At 43.0% G+C, this 19739-nt stretch overlaps 1 protein-coding gene across 1 annotated transcript in view; it reads left to right on the plus strand.

Moving 5' to 3' along the window:
* LOC124548342 (LIM/homeobox protein Awh) overlaps positions 1 to 19739 on the plus strand; it is a 322587-nt gene that overhangs the window by 235265 nt on the left and 67583 nt on the right. The window contains exon 3 of the mRNA XM_047125168.1: positions 9266 to 9483. Coding sequence (XP_046981124.1) covers positions 9266 to 9483 — 218 coding nt within the window. The remainder of the gene's footprint in view (positions 1 to 9265; positions 9484 to 19739) is intronic.

Consider the following 19739-nt stretch of genomic DNA (forward strand, 5'->3'; position numbering starts at 1 on the left):
CAAACGCACGAAGTTTTGTTTGTACGTATTCCAGCTTGTCGTGAATGAAGCGTAATCACAAAGGTTCGAGAAAAGACTCAATGTGATTGATTTATTCAGACCAAATCGGACACCCAAGTTCAAAGCAGTTTCAAACACGGTATAAGAAACACTCATTCTCGCAGACGTCGATACGCCGCATTTTGTTTCTCCTCTCCCAAACTTTTCATTTCTAAGAGCAGCACTTACAACGCACGTCCTCAATTTTTTCTGGATGTATCTTTCTCTACAGTTTTTGTCCTCTACAGCTACCTCTAGTACCATGGACGTTACTCAAATGGTTCAAATGGCTCTGAGCACAATGGGACTTAACTACTGCGGTCATCAGTCCCCTAGAACTTAGAACTACTTAAACCTAACTATCCTAAGGACAGCACACACATCCATGCCCGAGGCAGGATTCGAACCTGCGACCGTAGCAGTCTCGCGGTTCCGGACTGCGCGCCTAGAACCGCTAGACCACCGCGGCCGGCATGGACGTTATTCCCTGATGTCTTAACAGATGTCCGATCAATCTGTCCCTCCTTCATGTCAGTGTTTTCCACATATTCCTTTCCTCACCGATTCTACGGAGAACCTCATCATTCCTTACCTCATCAGTCCATATAATTTTCAACATTCTTCTCTAGCACCACATCTCAAATGCTTCGATTCTCTTCCGTTCCGGTTTTCCCACAGCCCACGTCTCACTAGCATACAACGCTCTGCTGCTAACGTACATTCTCTGAAATTTCTTCCTCAAATTAAGACCTACGTTTGATACTAAAAGACTTCTCTTGGCCAGGAATTCCCTTTTTGCCAGTACTCTACGTTTTATATCATCCTTGCTCCGTCCGTCACGGGTTATTTTGCTACCTAAGTAGCAGAATTCATCTACTTCGTGATCACCTATTATGCTGTTCAGTTTCTCGCTGTTGTCATTGCTTCTTCGACGTATAGATTGAGCAGTAGGGGAGAAAGACTACACCCTTGTCTTACATCATTTTTATCCGTAGACTCCATTCTATGTCTTCCACTCTTATTGTTCCCTCCTCGTTCTTGTAGGTATTGAATGTTACCCGTCTTCCCCCATAGTTTACACATGTTTTTCTACTTATTTCGAACATCTTACACCATTTGACAATGTCGTACGCTTTTTCTAGCTTGACAAATCCTATGAACGTGTCTTGATTTTCCTTCAGTCTTGCTTCCAATATCTACCGCAAAGTCAGAGCTGCCTCGATGGTGCCTTTACCTTTTCTAAAGCCAAACTGATTATTATCCAACATATCCTCAATTTTCTTATCATTTTTCTGCATATTATTCTTGTCACCAGCTTGGATACGTGAGCTGTTCGGCAGACGCGAAGCGCTGATGGGAAGCATCACACTGGACGACCTGGAACAAGTGAACCCGACACAGAGTAGATACGGTTGGTTTTTCAACGTTCACCACATATGTCTGTTCGGAGGGTGTCGCAAGAGCTGCAAGTCCTTAGGGCGATCGCGCGACTGGGTCTTCTGAAACGTTTACAGATGTATTCATACCGACTGCAGCTGTTGCTAGCATTGAGACCAAACGACATGCTACGATGTATGATGTCCGATGTGGACTTCTTCACCGCTTAGAGGAGGATGGCACTGTTTTAAACAACCTAGAATATCCTGACCACGTGTGTGGTAAGGTAGACGAACACAGTGTTCAAATCTGGAGCACAACCAAACCGCATACCGAGTTGAAAGAGATATGTGACAACCAGAAAGAGAATGTGTAGTGGTGTTTGATGGTTGTTCGCATTGTGGGGCCATTTTTTCCTCTCAGAGAAGAATTAATTCTAGTAATTACCTTGATATGCTGATGCTGTTTGCTTTATCACAACTGACTTACCGGGAAACACGGTCTTTTTCCAGTACTATGGTGCACTGCCATATTGGTCTCAGAATGTGAGAGACGTTCTAGCCGTGTATTTCCAGATCGCTGGATTGGCAGGAGTGGTCCAATTCTCTGGCCTCGTACGAGGCCTAACATTACGTCGATGGACCTCTTTCTGTGGTGGTATGTCAAGGACAGAGTCTACCAAATGCTTGTCAACCATTGCCACGGTTGATGAGAGTATGTTTCGCCGAGTATGGACAGAGCTTAAATACGTACTGAATTTTGTGAATGCCATGAAAGGCTCAAACGTTGAAATTCATTGAATGGCATAAGAACTTTGTGAGGTACTGCGTCACACAAGCCAGACGTGGTGTATCTTAATTAGTTTGCATACTATAACACATTAAAGCACTTTCTGAGATACCCTGTATATTTCATTACTACCTCATTTCTTTGTCTCGTTCCCATTTCAAGTAATGTATAACCAGCTACTGTTCTCATAAATCTCATCTCTGCAGTTAATATCATTTTGATCTATCGTTTATTAAGTGTCCAACATTCAAGTTCATGCAACTCCATTTTTATTCTGTTCCAAGATGTAGAGGTCCAGCCCAAAACTGAGTCGTGGTTCTATTCAGCCTGTTACCATGCGAACATGCAATGAAGCAAAAGGTTTCTCAATTGGGCATAGATGGGAGAGGATTAGCAATGGCGGCATTTGCCTTACAACCACGAAACACCTTGGTCAGAGTCGTGGGATTGGAAACATTTATGATTTAACAGTATTACTAATGCTACTTTATATATTTTATGCTATGTTATCTCTTTCGCTATTTTCAAAACTACTATTTCATTGTACCACAGGGATACTAGTCTTTATGTAGCTCACATCATCACTTGAAATGTAATTAATGTCACACCCAAGATACGGGAATTTCTTACCTTGCTCTTTTACTTTGCAATTAATTACTATATTAGTCCTACCTCGTTCACTTTCTCTAAGCACTGTGACTTTTTTATGTGGAGGTTTTTAAATTGTAGTTATCGACTGCTTTCTCTACCAGATAGCGCTCACTTTGTATATCATCTTGTCTTCCAGTTAAAATCATTTTATCCTCTGCAAACAGATTAAGTAGATTTATATATTTTAAAATGTCTTTGAAATAATTTTTGCATTTTATTTATGATGTCGCCAACATATAAATTGCCGCGCGGTGTAGCCGCGCGGTATATGGCGCCTTTTCACGGTCCGCGCGGCTCCCCCGTCGGAGGTTCGAGTCCTCCCTCGGGCATGGGTGTGTGTGTTGTCCATAGCGTGAGTTAGCTTAAGTTAGATTAAGTGGTGTGTAGGCTTAGGGACCGATGACCTCTATAGTTTGGTCCCATAAGACCTTACCACCAAAACATACCAATTAAAAAGAGTTTGTCATCGAAGATACCATTTTCTAAGTCCGCGCGTTATTTTTCTGCGTCATTCCATTTAAAATTTATATATATGTTCTGTCATATATACTTTGTACTAATCGAACGAAGTGTTGCAAGAGACCCTTGTCCAAGTAAGACTTGAAATAATTTGGCTCATTTTATCCTGTCAAATGTTTTTCCGTAGTCAATAACAGTTGTGAAGGTAGGTGTATTAAATTATCGATCAGTTCCTGTTAACTCTGTTATGACGAAAACACAATCTGTGTACGGTGTGTCAAAACTGCAATCAAAAGTGCGCTAATGTGTGTTACATTTCCTGCATGTTCCTGCGGAGTCTCCTTTCATTGGTAGTTCTGCTAAATCTAGAAACAGAAAGTACCAAAATTAGGAATATGCATATACTTTTCTTGGCATACATCCTCATGTTAATTCATAGCATAAGATCTGCGTCCAATGCGCCAGTTTATCTTTCTGAAGTAACTCTCAACAAGCGATCTGTTGGTACACAGAAGTCAAGAGAACGAAACTTTTACGCATTCGATAACGGACACAAATTAGTAACTGGTACTTAGGGCTGTTACTCTGGCTGGTGCTTTCTTGCGAGGGAAAAATAATAATAAGATTATTTTATACATACGGTGCTCTTCAGCTCGCATAAATCTAAGGGACCTTGTAATGGTTAAATCGGCTAAATGGGATCCACGTCAGCTTCCTGTCATCAGGAAGTTCCAAAAATAAGTAAATATTCAGAACGTTTTATTTCTACCCTACTACTTTATTCGCTAGTTTCTTTTCTGATCTGATCGAAAACAGTCTGCACATCACAAGTTGTTGATAATTAACAAAACTCTCGCTTGTTCTGCTACTAACGATAATGCCAATCAACTCGTCAAAAAAACTCGATTGTCACACAGAATAGAAAACAAATAAATATTAACATTTTATAACCGTGTAAGAAATTTGAGTTAATGTGTCTCCTCATTCTTAAAATGTGCATCACAGTGGAGTGTGTTTCAGTGCTTGCCTGTTGTGTGGGACGAGGCCTACACAACCTCTCCGTTCGACCAAATCCTTCGTAACAAGTTGATGAATGGCTCTGAATTCCCACTAGCGTTTTAGTAACTCACAGGCCTTACCGCTGAATTAAACATACTTCCTACTCATTTCGCAATAAATGCGTAGGTTTGGCGGCGAGTGTGTGAACAGCACATAACATCCTCGTTGCACTTCTGAGCTTGAAAATATCTGTAGAGCGTGTCCTAATGATGAGAAAAATTATTACTGCACAAATCCTGCTGGTCTACTGCCGATCAGGGATACTGTTGCGCTCTGATGCGTCAGATTAGTTGCGCCTCATTTAATCCTTTGGATGCTTACTGAAGCGGTCTGTAACAAATCCTTCAATATTTAAGCTGCGCAACAGTACAAGAGAAGGTGTCTGGTTTATTATTGGGCATCAGATAATAGTAAATAATAGTAACCCCCGGCAGCAGGCTCCACCTTAGCCCGATATGTCGGCAGTTAAACTCACTGCCGACCTGACCCCAGAGAGAGCAGAAACAACCACAACCTCACGGTGATCTGAAGGTCTCGCTTCAATGCTGTCAACGGAATCCATGTCAGATAGCTCCGAACAGGAGAAGCTATGCAGTTAATACGCATGTATAGGTTCGAGACATTTGGTCCACAGCTCGTCATTCTCCGTTTATGAAACAATTTAGTTCTATGGTACAGTACAGCATTCTACCGAAAAGAGAGACGGAAATTTAGAAACTTGCGGTTGGTCACCGTAAGGAGGAAACTGATCATTCAACCTTTTACTGTCTAACAGAACCGTCACTGGACGCAATATTGTGACAGCCACACAGCTATTCGCTATCTCTAGCGAATGGTTTAATATCTTGTGTAATCAAAGATAGAATCGCATTTATAAATAGACAGTTTCACAAAAATAATACTTCGGTAAAGAATAGTTTTATACCTAGGTTGACAGTAAACGTAAACACTCTATTTTCATAAGGTGTTTCTAGTTCTGTGGAATGAGGACTAAGTACTCAGGAGTGCAGCTATTTGGACAAAACAATCTAGTTGTTTTACATAGAAAAAGCAGCGGACTTTTTATGGACTCTGGGTCGCATCTCCCACCGCAACTCTTTGATTATTTGCAGTCAGATAACAACGGGAGCCGAAGGGCCAGCCAGCCTGGATATGATTTATCAGTAGAACTTCTACAGCGATCTCGACACCTTCTGAATAAGTACGAGAATTAACAGTCTTATAATTTACGCGTCAACAATTTGTAAACAAACGAAGACACTGTTTCCTTTGATTAACATTGTAGTGAACGTGAAGAGAAAGAAAATCAAGATTTTTCCGTTGAAAACGCCTTGCTCATTTAGTGTTTTAGTGGCTTTTGAGTTCTTACGATCCAATGTGCAATAATGCGCCAGACACTTTCTCATGTACGAGGGCAGTTCAATAAGTAATGCAACACTTTTTTTTTCTCGGCCAATTTTGGTTGAAAAAACCGGAAATTTCTTGTGGAATATTTTCAAACATTCCCGCTTCGTCTCGTATAGTTTCATTGACTTCCGACAGGTGGCAGCGTTGTACGGAGCTGTCAAAATGGCGTCTGTAACGGATGTGCGTTGCAAACAACGGGCAGTGATCGAGTTTCTTTTGGCGGATAACCAGGGCATCTCAGATATTCATAAGCGCTTGCAGAATGTCTGCGGTGATCTGGCAGTGGACAAAAGCACGGTGAGTCGTTGGGCAAAGCGTGTGTCATCATCGCCGCAAGGTCAAGCAAGACTGATCTCCCGCGTGCGGGCCGGCCGTGCACAGCTGTGACTCCTGCAATGGCGGAGCGTGCGAACACACTCGTTCGAGATGATCGACGGATCACCATCAAACAACTCAGTGCTCAACTTGACATCTCTGTTGGTAGTGCTGTCACAATTGTTCACCAGTTGGGATATTCAAAGGTTTGTTCCCGCTGGGTCCCTCGTTGTCTAACCGAACACCATAAAGAGCAAAGGAGAACCATCTGTGCGGAATTGCTTGCTCGTCATGTGGCTGAGGGTGACAATTTCTTGTCAAAGATTGTTACAGGCGATGAAACATGGGTTCATCACTTCGAACCTGAAACAAAACGGCAATCAATGGAGTGGCGCCACACCCACTCCCCTACCAAGAAAAAGTTTAAAGCCATACCCTCAGCCGGTAAAGTCATGGTTACAGTCTTCTGGGACGCTGAAGGGGTTATTCTATTCGATGTCCTTCCCCTGGTCAAAAGATCAACTCTGAAGCGTATTGTGCTACTCTTCAGAAATTGAAGCAACGACTTCAGCGTGTTCGTAGGCACAAAAATCTGAACGAACTTCTCCTTCTTCATGACAACGCAAGACCTCACACAAGTCTTCGCACCCGAGAGGAGCTCACAAAACTTCAGTGGACTGTTCTTCCTCATGCACCCTACAGCCCCGATCTCGCACCGTCGGATTTCCATATGTTTGGCCCAATGAATGACGCAATCCGTGGGAGGCACTACGCGGATGATGAAGAAGTTATTGATGCAGTACGACGTTGGCTCCGACATCGACCAGTGGAATGGTACCGTGCAGGCATACAGGCCCTCATTTCAAGGTGGCGTAAGGCCGTAGCATTGAATGGAGATTACGTTGAAAAATAGTGTTGTGTAGCTAAAAGATTGGGGAATAACCTGATGTATTTCAATGCTGAATAAAACAACCCCTGTTTCAGAAAAAAATGTGTTGCCTTACTTATTGAACTGCCCTCGTACGATTAGTGTTAAGAGGCTTTATAATTTACATATTTATGAAGACTGTTTTTAGTGAACATACAAAAGATTAAATGAAGTGAATGTAAGCTGAAACACCAGAGCAGAGCAGTGTCGCTTTTTTTCTTCGTCGGTAGACTGCAAGGTATGAACATGGAAACTGTCCGCGTCGTTATGACACGGACTGCAGATATTTTCAAGCTCATAAGAGCGACAAGGGCAACACGCTGTCCACGTACCTGTCGCCGAAATTATTTATCGCAAAATGAAAAGAAAGTGTTTGAAGTCCACCAATAGTGTTCGTGTATTATTAAAACGCTAATGGGAAAACAAAACTGACCTTCAAATTGTGACGAAGTATTTGGACGAACGGAGACTTTTTAGAGGCTTCCGTTTCAGATGAACGTGAGGATGAATCTCATATCTTATTAAAACGGAAGAACAGCTTTCAGCTGAAAGTTTTAGTTGGGCCTTCTCATCCTCATCTGATCTTCATGTGATTTTTCTGATATTTCCAGTTGATCACCGGGACGGTCTTCAGTTAGTACTAAACCTGAGTAGTAACTTTGTTTTCTTTCAAATCTTGGTCAGCTCATCATCATTGATCTTGGCGTTCTTACTGAGCTGAGTACCGAATCCTAAAATCAAATTGATATTACATTTTTACGGTGCATCTCTCCACTTTTCTCAGTCTCGCCGACAGATCTCAGCCAAAGTGTCTCATCTAAGGACGACGATCGGATGGACCGCAAAAGTATTACGTCATTTTGACTTTAGAGGCCGACGACAGATCGGACAGGAATATCACGATCGTTTCGCCAGAAAAGCCTAGGCTGTCACATTATCCTGCCTTTTAGAAATTCTTCGAATTTCAGGTGCACGTCGGGACTTGTACCAATTAAGCTACCGTACTGTAAGTGTAGACTACGGTGGTTTTTCTAGTAGCCTTGGTCAGTTAAGATCGTAACCGTGGTAGCTGTTCGATAGGTGTGTTGCATACGTACTGGGCGTTCCTCAGTTTGATCTGTTTGTGTATGCGATCAGTGTCTTATCAGACTCCCCTACAAACCGTAAGAAGTGAACCACCTAGAAACTCAATGAGGATACATACAGAGCTGCATAATCTATGGAACATTTTTGTCCTGCACTATTATCTTCTTGTTTGTTACTTAAAAATCAACAATATTTGTAGCACAATTGAAATTATCAATGTTTAATTCAGGTTTTATTCGAAAATTGTTGATTTGTTACATGAAACGGAGGGATGGTGTACTACAGATAAAAAAATTTATACAGACTTATCATACAGCGCTGGAAAACGAAGTTTCGTCAGAAAAAAGTAGTATTTAAAGAACACTGCGAAACAAAAACATGTCGAACATCGCTTCATTACTTCGTCGTGCACATACAAAACTTGTTTCTGTTATTTATAAAGAACTTTCGCAGTTATGGATAATAACAGAAAATTCTTGCCTTTGATCATGATGAAGAGCGTTCTATTGAGTACAAAGAACAACGATAATTATACAGATTTCTTACGTTTGTGCATGTGAACTGTGCTTGAATCAAAAGCACTTGCTTTGGATACATCAAAGGGCACAAGTTACGCGATCAACTAATTTTTATTATTTACAAAATGCATTTTATATTTTGTGAGGATATAAAATACAGCCGACCGCTGTGGCCGAGCGATTCTAGGCGCTTTAGTCCGGAACCGCGCTGCTGCTAGTGGCAGGTTCGAATCCTGCCTCGGGCATGGATGTGTGTGATGTCCTTAGGTTAGTTAGCTTTAAGTAGTTCTAAGGCCAGGGGACTGATGACTTCAGATGTTAAGTCCCATAGTGCTTAGAACCATTTGAACCATTTTGAACAATATAAAATACAGAAGGGATTAACAATGAACGATGTGCGGTTCTAATTATGTGCAAAACAAACAAACAAACAAAATGTAAGTGTTGGCTCCCAGCGTTTCTCACACATTCACTTGTGTTTCTCCCCACACCAGTGCTAGCAATACTACCCGTAATCCTAACATTTACTACGCCATTTAAGTCCAGAGAAGGAAAAAACTGATCGCGAGTGTAGAGTGGTAATTAAGCAGCAAGACGAGCAACGCGCAGGCTGCTTCTTGTGCGCGGCGTGTTGCAGGAGCTTCGGGGCCAAGTGCGCCAAGTGCTGCCGCGGCATCTCTGCGAGCGACTGGGTGCGCAAGGCGCGCGCGCACGTCTACCACCTGGCGTGCTTCGCGTGCGACGCCTGCAAGCGGCAGCTCTCCACGGGCGAGGAGTTCGCGCTGCACGAGGACCGCGTCCTCTGCAAGACGCACTACCTCGAGACACTCGACGGCGGCAGCACCTCCTCTGACGGTACGTCCGCCATCTCACTCTAACATCGTCACGTTTTCTCCAAACAGCTCCCTACAACAGCACACTACAATACGAACTTCTGCAGGTTTTCGTGACCAATTGTCACTGAAGGTATTATCTTCTAGGATTGCAAGTTCGCTTCATCTTTCTCTTCAATTTCTTCTACATATCCGCCGTTTCGAGATCTTTTCCGAGAATTTCTGGTGATAAGAGAAGAGTTAGCTGAAAACCTGACAGTGTTCAGCTAAATGTGAAAATCAGGAGATCCCGAAAGAGATCCCAGCAAAGGGTCGCAACGTTGGTAGTGTGGAAGAAACTGAAGAGGAACATGACGCGGCCTAAGAAGCTAGAAGATTTTACTTTCAACACACCAAAGTATCTCATTCATTGCATTCCGCTTTGCCTTCCGGATCCGTCTTCCCTCTCTTTCGCGTATCCTCTGTTAAGTGATAAAATTCCTTTGACTTCCTAAAGTCTTCGTTTATCTCCACAAACTCTAATGTCTACCCATTCCTTCTACTCCTGGCCCATTGCCGCGTCTACACCAACACGTTCTACCTTCCCTCCAGCTCCATACCCTCCGTATCCTACTCCAAGGCAGCTTCAACAGACTTCGTGGCACAGAACCTGACTTCTACCCATTCTATCAGCTGTGGTCATGACTCCAACACCTTTCCCAACCTCCTGATCCAATCCCGCTCCTTTGTGCTCCAGCCTCCATTTGTACATCCCCCAGCCCAACGTCATGGCCCCCCTCCTCAACCTCACACTATTCGCAGACATAGCGTCCCATTTACCCTACTGTCCTATTCTCCTCATCCCTCCATAATTCCTTCCTCCCTATCACAGTAACATCTACTGAGGGCTCTCCTCAAAAGAGTTGCCACATGTGGCAAAACAATATTGACTGGCGGAATTATAGACGATATAAAGTTCAGATTGGCAATGGCAAGGAAAGAGTTTCTGATAAATATGAATTGATTATCATAGAATGCAAATTTAAATGTTAATAATTTTCTGTAGGTACTTATCAGGAGTGTAGCCTTGTACAGAAGTGAAACGTGAACTATAAACAGTTCAGGTAAGAAGAGAACAGAAGCTTTTGAAATGTGATGGTACAGAAGAATGTTGAAGATTAATTGGGTAATTGAATAACAAATCTATAAATCCTCTTTGACTGGGGTAAAAAGAAATTTGACACAACTTGTCTAAAAGAAAACATCGGTTGATAGAACACATCAAGAAATTTTCAATTTGGTAAAGGAGGGAAGTGTGGCGGCCCGATGGGGAGGTAAAATTGTGGACGGAGACTAAGACTTGAATGCAACAAGCAGGCTCAAATGGATGTAGGTAGCGGTACTTATGCGAAGGTGAATAGGCGGCTTGTACAGGATAGGCTAGCGTGGAGAGCTCAATCAAACCAGTCTTCAGTCTGAAGCAACAATTAACTGTAAAAAAAAAAAAACACTACGTGTAGATATTTTAACATCACTCGGGTGATGAGCAGCAATATTACTGCTGCTGAAATGACCAGTAAAGGAAGAAAACTCTCATTCCTCTGTTTCTATTATGCTGCTTCTTGTGCTGTAATACAAGGTGTAAAAGAACTGCACGTACAAATTTTAGAGTGTTTAAAGGAGATAAAAAGAAATGCATTTTTATGCAACAAAAAAGTCGCAAGTGCACCATTTCCTTGCTAGGGATCCATGAGGGCTTTCACGCTAGTGATGTTCGGAGACGCTGTTCAAACTGCCGAGAGATGAATATTGTTTTAGAGATGCTGCTCAAAATGTCGTCCCACTACATTAATGCAAAACTGGCTTCTGCGTGCTTATGATTGTCTAAAACTCTCAAAACAACCAGATGTTTCACGAATAATGGCTGTATCTTCAGCCAAACTGGCAGCCAGCTTTTATGGAGTGCATATCAATGTCTTGTACTCCAAACGCTTCGTCTCCCCTCCACGAGAAGAAACCCATAGGAAGTCAGCAACGCCGCTAAAACAATATTCATCACGCAGCGGTTTGAACACATCTCTGAACATCACTAGCGACAAACACAAAAAAATTTCTTTTTATCTTTTCTGAACACGCAAAAATTTTTTGTACGTTTTTTTTTTTTTTTACACTCTGTCTGTCGTAGCTTCAATAAAGGGCATATTCTATGTGGAATCAACGTTTTAAGGCGAGTTAACACTTTCGTTTTTGAGCGACAAATGAGGGAACCGAATTATATTGTGGCTGTATGTGTCATATGGCACGAGTGTACACACGCCTGAGTAGTGTGTTACGAGACAGTGCGTAGAGAAAAATGAGTTGGGTCGTGAGTTAGCAGACTTCCGAACGTGAGATCATAATCACTGCAAGCCGCATTGATCATATCGCTTATTAGCTTGTAGAGTAAGATCCGCTACCAGTCACAATTGGAGGCGATTTATTCAAGATACGACTGCTTTTGGTGGCATGCCTAGGTGACCATACATTCATTTTTATGTTTCCACATTTATTGTTGCAGTTCACTGTTTGAAGAAAAGGCAAATTACGTGATGTTGACTAAATAGACACAGGTGGAAGAATTGGAAGTGGCAAAGTGACATGTGTTGAAAATATTAGTGCACTTCTATAATTGTAAGTGGAGTATCCAATCGTGGCCGGCCGAAGTGGCCGTGCGGTTCTAGGCGCTCCAGTCTGGAACTGCGAGACCGCTACGGTCGCAGGTTCGAATCCTGCCTCGGGCATGGATGTGTGTGATGTCCTTAGGTTAGTTAGGTTTAACTAGTTCTAAGTTCTAGGGGACTAATGACCTCAGAAGTTGAGTCCCATAGTGCACAGAGCCATTTGAACCATTATTCAATCGTAAATGGACATTTTGTTACAAACACATTTCGATTTTCGCACTCTAACTGCATATATGGCACCTTAGTAATTATTTGAACTGCAGTATTACGCCATTAAAACAGTAATGCCACTTTAGATGACTATAATTGTAAATACAATAAGAACTTGCAACTCCAACGTGTTTTTATTGGAATACAGTGTTTATGGTCGGATAACTTAGATCTAAGAAGTGGAGAGTTGTTACACACACGGAAGTGTAGAAGATATTACAAATTACGAAAATGTAAATTGTTACAGGATTGCGAAACAACATATTTGTGCGATTATGGAAATGCACATTCGTCACCATAGTAATCACAGGGTGACACATGGGACACTCACGGTTTTTAAATAAAGAATACTCGGTCAGTTTTAAAATTAATGTACCCTTCTTCACATTAAATCAAAGCTCATTACTTGTCATTTAACGTAGGCCAGACCGATTTGTAAAAAACAATGACGTCGAGGCGATTTCCATCATTTCGAATGCACGATTCAAGTTTCTTCTCCAAATCCCCCAGCACAAGGACCAATGCCTCTGTCGAGACGGCAGCAATTTTTTGAATGACTGCATTATTCAGCTGATCCAAATTTCGCAAGTTTGTGGTTATAAACACAGTTCTTGAGGTGCCCCCGCAAGAAAGTCACACACTGGTAAGTCTTTAGATCTGGGAGGCCAAGGAACATTGCCAAATCATGTAATAATCTATCCCGAAACACCCGCCGAATAACTGTCATTGAAGCGTTCGCCGTCTGTTACGTAGCACCATCCTGCTAGAACCAAATATATTTTAAAGGGATTCTTCCTGTTCTCAGTTCTGGCTTAAAGAATGAACGTATCGAGCCGAATTAACAGTACTGTGGCCCAATTTTCTTCGAAGACATACGGTACAATGATGCAGAAAGAGCCAAGAGCACAAAAAACTGTAAAGGGCTCTGGTGAAAAGATGTGGACACTCAAGAGGCTAGTAACGCAGTTTTTGCTTATTGATGGTCTCATTTCAATGAAAATTAGCTTCACCGCCTCACCAATAAAACCACATTATCACTCAAAATCCGTTGCCTTCCGCAAGTAAAGTCTTCGTGTACTGCAAAATCAGTTGGCTTCAGTTGTTGGATAGTAATAAGTTTGTACAGACAGAATTTTAATGTACTCAAAATTTGTTTAAACGAATCACAATTGATTTCTAGTTTACCAGCACGGCATCTAGGTGACCATCTTGGGCTTCTGACTATCGCTTTCGTTTACAACATTTTCTGGCATCTTTACACTGCGTCCCGGGCCACTACTCTTCTTATCCACTATATTAAAAGTTGGTCTTAAGTGATCCACCCATCTGAGGATTGTCTTAAGACTCGGAGCAACTCCGAGTCGACCGAGACTGAACTGAACACGAAACGCTTGCTGCGTACTGTAATTGTCCCGCCACTTCTAATGAAACTATCACTGGCGAACAAACGGTGCAAGTCCCATTGCTCCATTGTAACTGAAGTGGCGTCCTGCATGGAGAAGAACTACCCCCACTATGATCTTCCCCCCCGTCCCCTGCCCACCACTGCGCTCTCAGTACTATGCAGTTCAAAACCACCGTCTTCAGTGTCACCCTGTATTTAAACTGCTGTATTACCCCTTTCACACAGCAATGTTAATTTAGACGTTAATAACTGGAGACAAGGCATGATTTCGCAACACCCAACGTGTTTACTATGGAATACGAGGCTATGGTCGAAGAACATAGATCTGAAAAGTAACAGAAATATTGAATAAACGGAAGTGTAGCAGATATTACAAGTTACGAAAATGAAAACTATTACTTGATCGTGGAATCATACTATGATTCATAATATACAGGGTATTACAAAAAGGTACGGCCAAACTTTCAGGAAACATTCCTCACACACAAAGAAAGAAAATATGTTATGTGGACATGAGTCCGGAAACGCTTATTTTCCATGTTAGAGCTCATTTTATTACTTCTCTTCAAATCATATTAATCATGGAATGGAAACACACAGCAACAGAACATACCAGCGTGACTTCAAAAACTTTGTTACCGGAAATGTTCAAAATGTCCTCCGTTAGCGAGGATACATGCATCCGCCCTCCGTCGCATGGAATCCCTGATGCGCTGATGTAGCCCTGGAGAATGGCGTATTGTATCACAGCCGTCCACAATACGAGCACGAAGAGTCTCTACATTTGGTGCCGGGGTTGCGTAGACAAGAGCTTTCAAATGCCCCCATGAATGAAAGTCAAGAGGGGTGAGGTCAGGAGAGCGTGGAGGCCATGGAATTGGTCCGCCTCTACCAATCCATCGGCCACCGAATCTGTTGTTAAGAAGCGTGCGAACACTTCGACTGAAATGTGCAGGAGCTCCATCGTGCATGAACCACATGTTGTGTCGTACTTGTAAAGGCACATGTTCTAGCAGCGCAGGTAGAGTATCCCGTACGAAATCATGATAACGTGCTCCATTGAGCGTAGGTGGACGAAACTAAAATGAGCTCTAACATGGAAATTAAGCGTTTCCGGACACATGTCCACATAACATCTTTTCTTTATTTGTGTGTGAGGAATGTTTCCTGAAAGTTTGGCCGTACCTTTTTGTAACACCATGTATACAGAGTGGTGATGATAAAACTTTCACCACTTCAGAGAGTGTACACGGAAAACTATTTACTCTATGGGTCCCCAACTTTATAGGAGTGATATTCGAACTGTGCCCTGAACGATTTGCGATGCTAGTAGTGTTAATGTCCGGGCTTGCCGTTAGGAGCCTGTGCTGGTACGGTGGCGTAGGTTGAACTCGGACCCTATGGACTAAGGACAGGCAGCGCGTACGGCACACGTTACTGTGACATGCTTCGTCAACACACGATCGCTGGTTTACGAAGAGAGATGCTTTGGACTCAAGTGTTTTGATGCACCAAGGGGTTCTACTCACATTGCTCGTGCAGTCACTCGATTACTCTGTAACGCATTTGGAGGAAACCGAATCACTTGGTGATAGTTCCAAACAGTGTGACCACCAAGATCACAAGACTTGAGCCCGTGTGATTTCTGGCTATGGGGTTATCTCAGGGACAGGGTTAATCAGTGGGACTCAAACACACTTTGAAGATTGAAGATGAGCATAGCGAGGGTGGTAGTCAACATCCCAGCTGTGATGATTAGTGCAGCAGTTGAGCAATCTCTAGAGCGATTCCAGGTTGTCGTGCACGCAGATACTTGACTCGTACAGCAAATTTTTGTAACCTGGAACGTAACATAGTACGCAGTTAAGAAATATTATCTTCTCGTGTGGAAGCTAGAATTCGTTTCTTTCAGGTTTTTTCGTTATTTCTCTTCTGCATGTTCTCAAAAATGTTTCCCTAAAGTTTCATTCTCCTACGATCACTCATTGTTCATGGTGGCCCCTCTAAAGTAGCAAAAGTTTAATTATAATCACCCTATAGAATGATTACTGGCAAATTGTTCTAGGTTGAATAGTCGTTGTCAAATAATACGAGGCAAATAAATTGAAAATGAGTGTAAAGTGATCCACTTCCATACGTTGGTTTGTCATGCGTTTTATACAAATCAAGTATTTAGATTAAATTATTTTATGTTTTAAGGCATTTAATGTTTCAGGATTTTTTGATTCCTAGTTGCGAGGGGCAATTATTTACAGTTTTTGTTTCTAAATTACCATGAAATAAGTGTAGAAATGACTTGTTTGTAATGCATACTTGTTCATTAAGAATAAGGTGCTGTGAGTTGGAGCTTTGGATGTAAATTTCGAGGTCTTCAAGAAGGTTCATTTTCTATCCTTTACGTACAATGTGTTGTATCTGCAGGTTGTCCGTGGTTGAAAGGCCATATCGGAGATTACACAAGAATTCGGGTTTCCGAGGTCAACGGTAGGCCGAATGTTCAGTATGGCGGAGACAGTGTTTCCACACTCGTAAACCGACGCTCAGGAAGTCCGCAGGTGTTTGACGAACGAGTGTCACGTCGTCCCCGCAGAGCCATTCGGGATGACTGACAGTCTTCTGTGAGTAAAGTCGCCGCCAGTTTGAATGTGGGCCGTCAGAAAACCATTTCCGTTAGAACTGTACAGAAACACATGCATTACACAGGCATCGACCGACTCGTAGCCCATTGCATCCTCATGAATTTGATAACTTTGGCCCTCAGTGTATATCTGCCTATCTCCCTCCAGTAATATAGGTTCACCAGAAATATTCCTCTAAAATTCCACCAGCTGCTAATAAATCACTGTTAGAGTTCTCCATAAATTAGAAAGGAAACGAGTACTGTTATAATAGAGGAAGGAAGTAGAAGATAGGTAACTGGTGTGTTTGTCGTGATGTGGCGTCTGTTTTGGACTTGGGCCATGTTATCGTATTTAAGGGTGGAGCCGAGTGATTTGCTGTGTTTTCCTCAGTGGCTGGGCCACCTTACGAAAGAGCAGCCTCGTAGCCGTGTACGAGGAGTCGGCTAGATGCAGTGTGTAACTCGCAGGCGCCGCCGCGGAGTGTCGGTCGTCATCTTTTATTCATCGCACGCGGCGCGGAACGGAGCGGCGGCAGAGGCCGGAGGCGCATGCGCCGTCGCCGCCCCCGCCACAGCCGCGTCGTGTTTACCCGCCGTGAAATCGCGTCTGAAATTGATTTGCAGTCCGCGCCGCCGCCATCTACATTGCAGATGACCTGCGCGCCACGCTGCTCAAACACTCAGTCTCCCGTCTCTCCGCCGCTACTGGAAACTCCTCCCCCTCCTCCTACTCCTGCACCTCCTCCTCCTCCTCCTCCTCCTTCTCCTCCTCCTCCACCTTCACCCCTTCCCCCCTCTCTTCCACTCCACTATATATGCTGTGCCACTGGCAGCAGGAGGTCCTCTTCCCCATCGTCGCTTGTTCATCTGAGTTGTACTACCCGTCAGCTTCCCAGGAGAACAGCATAATTTGAGGTGAATTCGAGGATGGACGGCGGATGGATACTCACACGTCCAGGAGTCTTTCCAACATCATAAAGGGATGAAGTTCTAAAGTCTCTGCTTTAGGATTTGTGTAGGCGCAGATTTCTAATGTGGCACGAACTCGTAATTCCTTGCCCGTTCACGTGAGTACCCAACCAATGATGCACACCAAAACTGGTTCTATACACTGCATTTTTGCCAGTTGTTTTTCACTACCTGATCAGTTACATACAAGGTCTTTCTCTCTTTGATAATTTTATTTTGTTTTATCCAAAACCGAATGCAGTTCTTTCACTGGCATAATACTGACGTGTCAGTGCTATGGAGGAAACTGCATAGTCAGAATCGCCGCTGCAGTCCGACTGCCAACCGGTTACCTCATTTTAGAAAGATCGTCAAGAGAGTAACAGATATCGTTATTTCTCTTCTAAAATGTATGATTCTCATTTGTGCTCCCTGTAACAATTTGAAATTACCTCGACCTTTGTGACTTATTTTTATTTTTCTTTGCATACTGCAAGTCTTAACGAAAGCCGCTTGAACAGTATGTAGGATTATATACTTCCTCTGCTTCAAAACAATAATAGTCTTACACATACATGGAGATCTATAAGCAATAAAAACAGAACCAAGATGTTAACTCACGAAACTACGGTCTGTATGGGGGTGCCGTCCTCAGCCTTAGCTGTCATATACGAGTGCAAGTCCTATAAGTCTAACTTCCAGCCTATTACTTTTCCATGAAGACGTCGGTCGTCCTGCAGAAATATCCCAGACAAAGCTAATTCGCAGAACGCAACGAACGCCAATCTAGATTCGACAGCTACTACTGAAACATTTCTGCCTACAGACTCTAGCAGGATCGCAGTCGATAATCATCCCCTGTAAAGCTAACAGAACTACCACAAAGCTCCGATTGTGGCAGCAAGTTTCTGCCTGAAATTCGTAGTAGGACGTAACAATGAGATATTTAACGATTTGGTTACGGATGTATGACCAAGGATGTGGGTAAGAAACTGGACACGTATTTCTAAGGAGTGGGGTCAAAATTCATGCCCTGACATTCTGACATAATTAATCATGGTTTCCCCAAAGGCTAGTACCGCGACCGTTCCTTCAAAAAATGTATTTGTTATTCCACTCTTTTTCCGATACAGTCCTACGTTTTTTTCCCGTTTCTAATGACTTCGACGTACAAGGCTCACGACACTCAAATCTTTCCACCCGTTGCCCTCTTCAGATTTTACTAGTTTCGTAACTTCGACAGTTCTCACAATAATACAGCACCATACGCTGTGTTATCGACGAGCATGATGTACGAAGCAGATAGAAGCTGCACGAGATCGAGAATCACTGCTATTTCTCTACTCTGACCGTAAAGGAGGTTTAATCTAGGCGGCGTCTTGGAACCACTCATCCGGCTTTTTATTCAGCACAATAAGCCTGAGGAAAGCAACTAAGTGAACTATGACAGAGTACTGACAATATTACACGCCAGCTGCCGAAACTGTGTGACTTATTTACCACAATGCTATAACTGTTGGCAAGTAACATAAATCTTCATATTTCTTTAACACTCTCAACACCTCTAAAGAAGTGGTGAAACCTCCGTCATATGGGCCACTTCAGTAACACATTGCTAGCTGCGTCATGTACAAAATCTTCACACACACACACACACACACACACACACACACACACACACACACACACACACACACACAACCACAACCACTATAACGAGCCGAAAATATTATGACCACAACCCACAACGAGACTGAATGCCGCCTGCTGTCGTTGTGGGCATGTGACGCAGTAAAATGTAGTTTCCCTTAATTTTAATGAAGCACACTGTATTCAGTTCTGTACAACAAATAGAGTAATACGAACAACTGATAGTAACTGAACAGGAGTCAGTATACGGGGTACCTTAGTAGAGCAGAATGAGCGGCGATCTGTTGCCGATCAGACGACAGTGCAATGCCGGAGCAGGTGCAAGTGTGTCGGAGCACACTCTCGCTCAAATTGTTGAACACGGATCTCCGCTGTAGGAGGCCTACATGTGTTTTCTTGTTGACCCAAAGACATTGTCTATTACGATTGCTGTGGGCAGGAGGCCATCGAGTTGGACCGTTGATTAATAAAAATGTGGCACTTGAGTGAACGAATCGTGTTTCTTGTTATATCAGGTCGATGATCGTGTCCGAATACGCCGTCAAACTGGCGAACAGCTGCTCGAAATATGCACCGCACACGTACGCAGGCCAGTGGGGAAGTGTTACGCTGTGGGACCATTCGCCTGGGACTCCACGGAGCTTGCGGTGGTAATCGAAGGCACCTCTTTCCCAATGGCAATGGCATCTTCCAGAAGAACAAATGTCGGTGTCGCAAGGCCAGTGTGGTTGGAGGAGCATGATGTG

The sequence above is a fragment of the Schistocerca americana genome, chromosome 1, assembly GCF_021461395.2.
Source record: "Schistocerca americana isolate TAMUIC-IGC-003095 chromosome 1, iqSchAmer2.1, whole genome shotgun sequence".
NCBI classification, from domain to species: domain Eukaryota; kingdom Metazoa; phylum Arthropoda; class Insecta; order Orthoptera; family Acrididae; genus Schistocerca; species Schistocerca americana.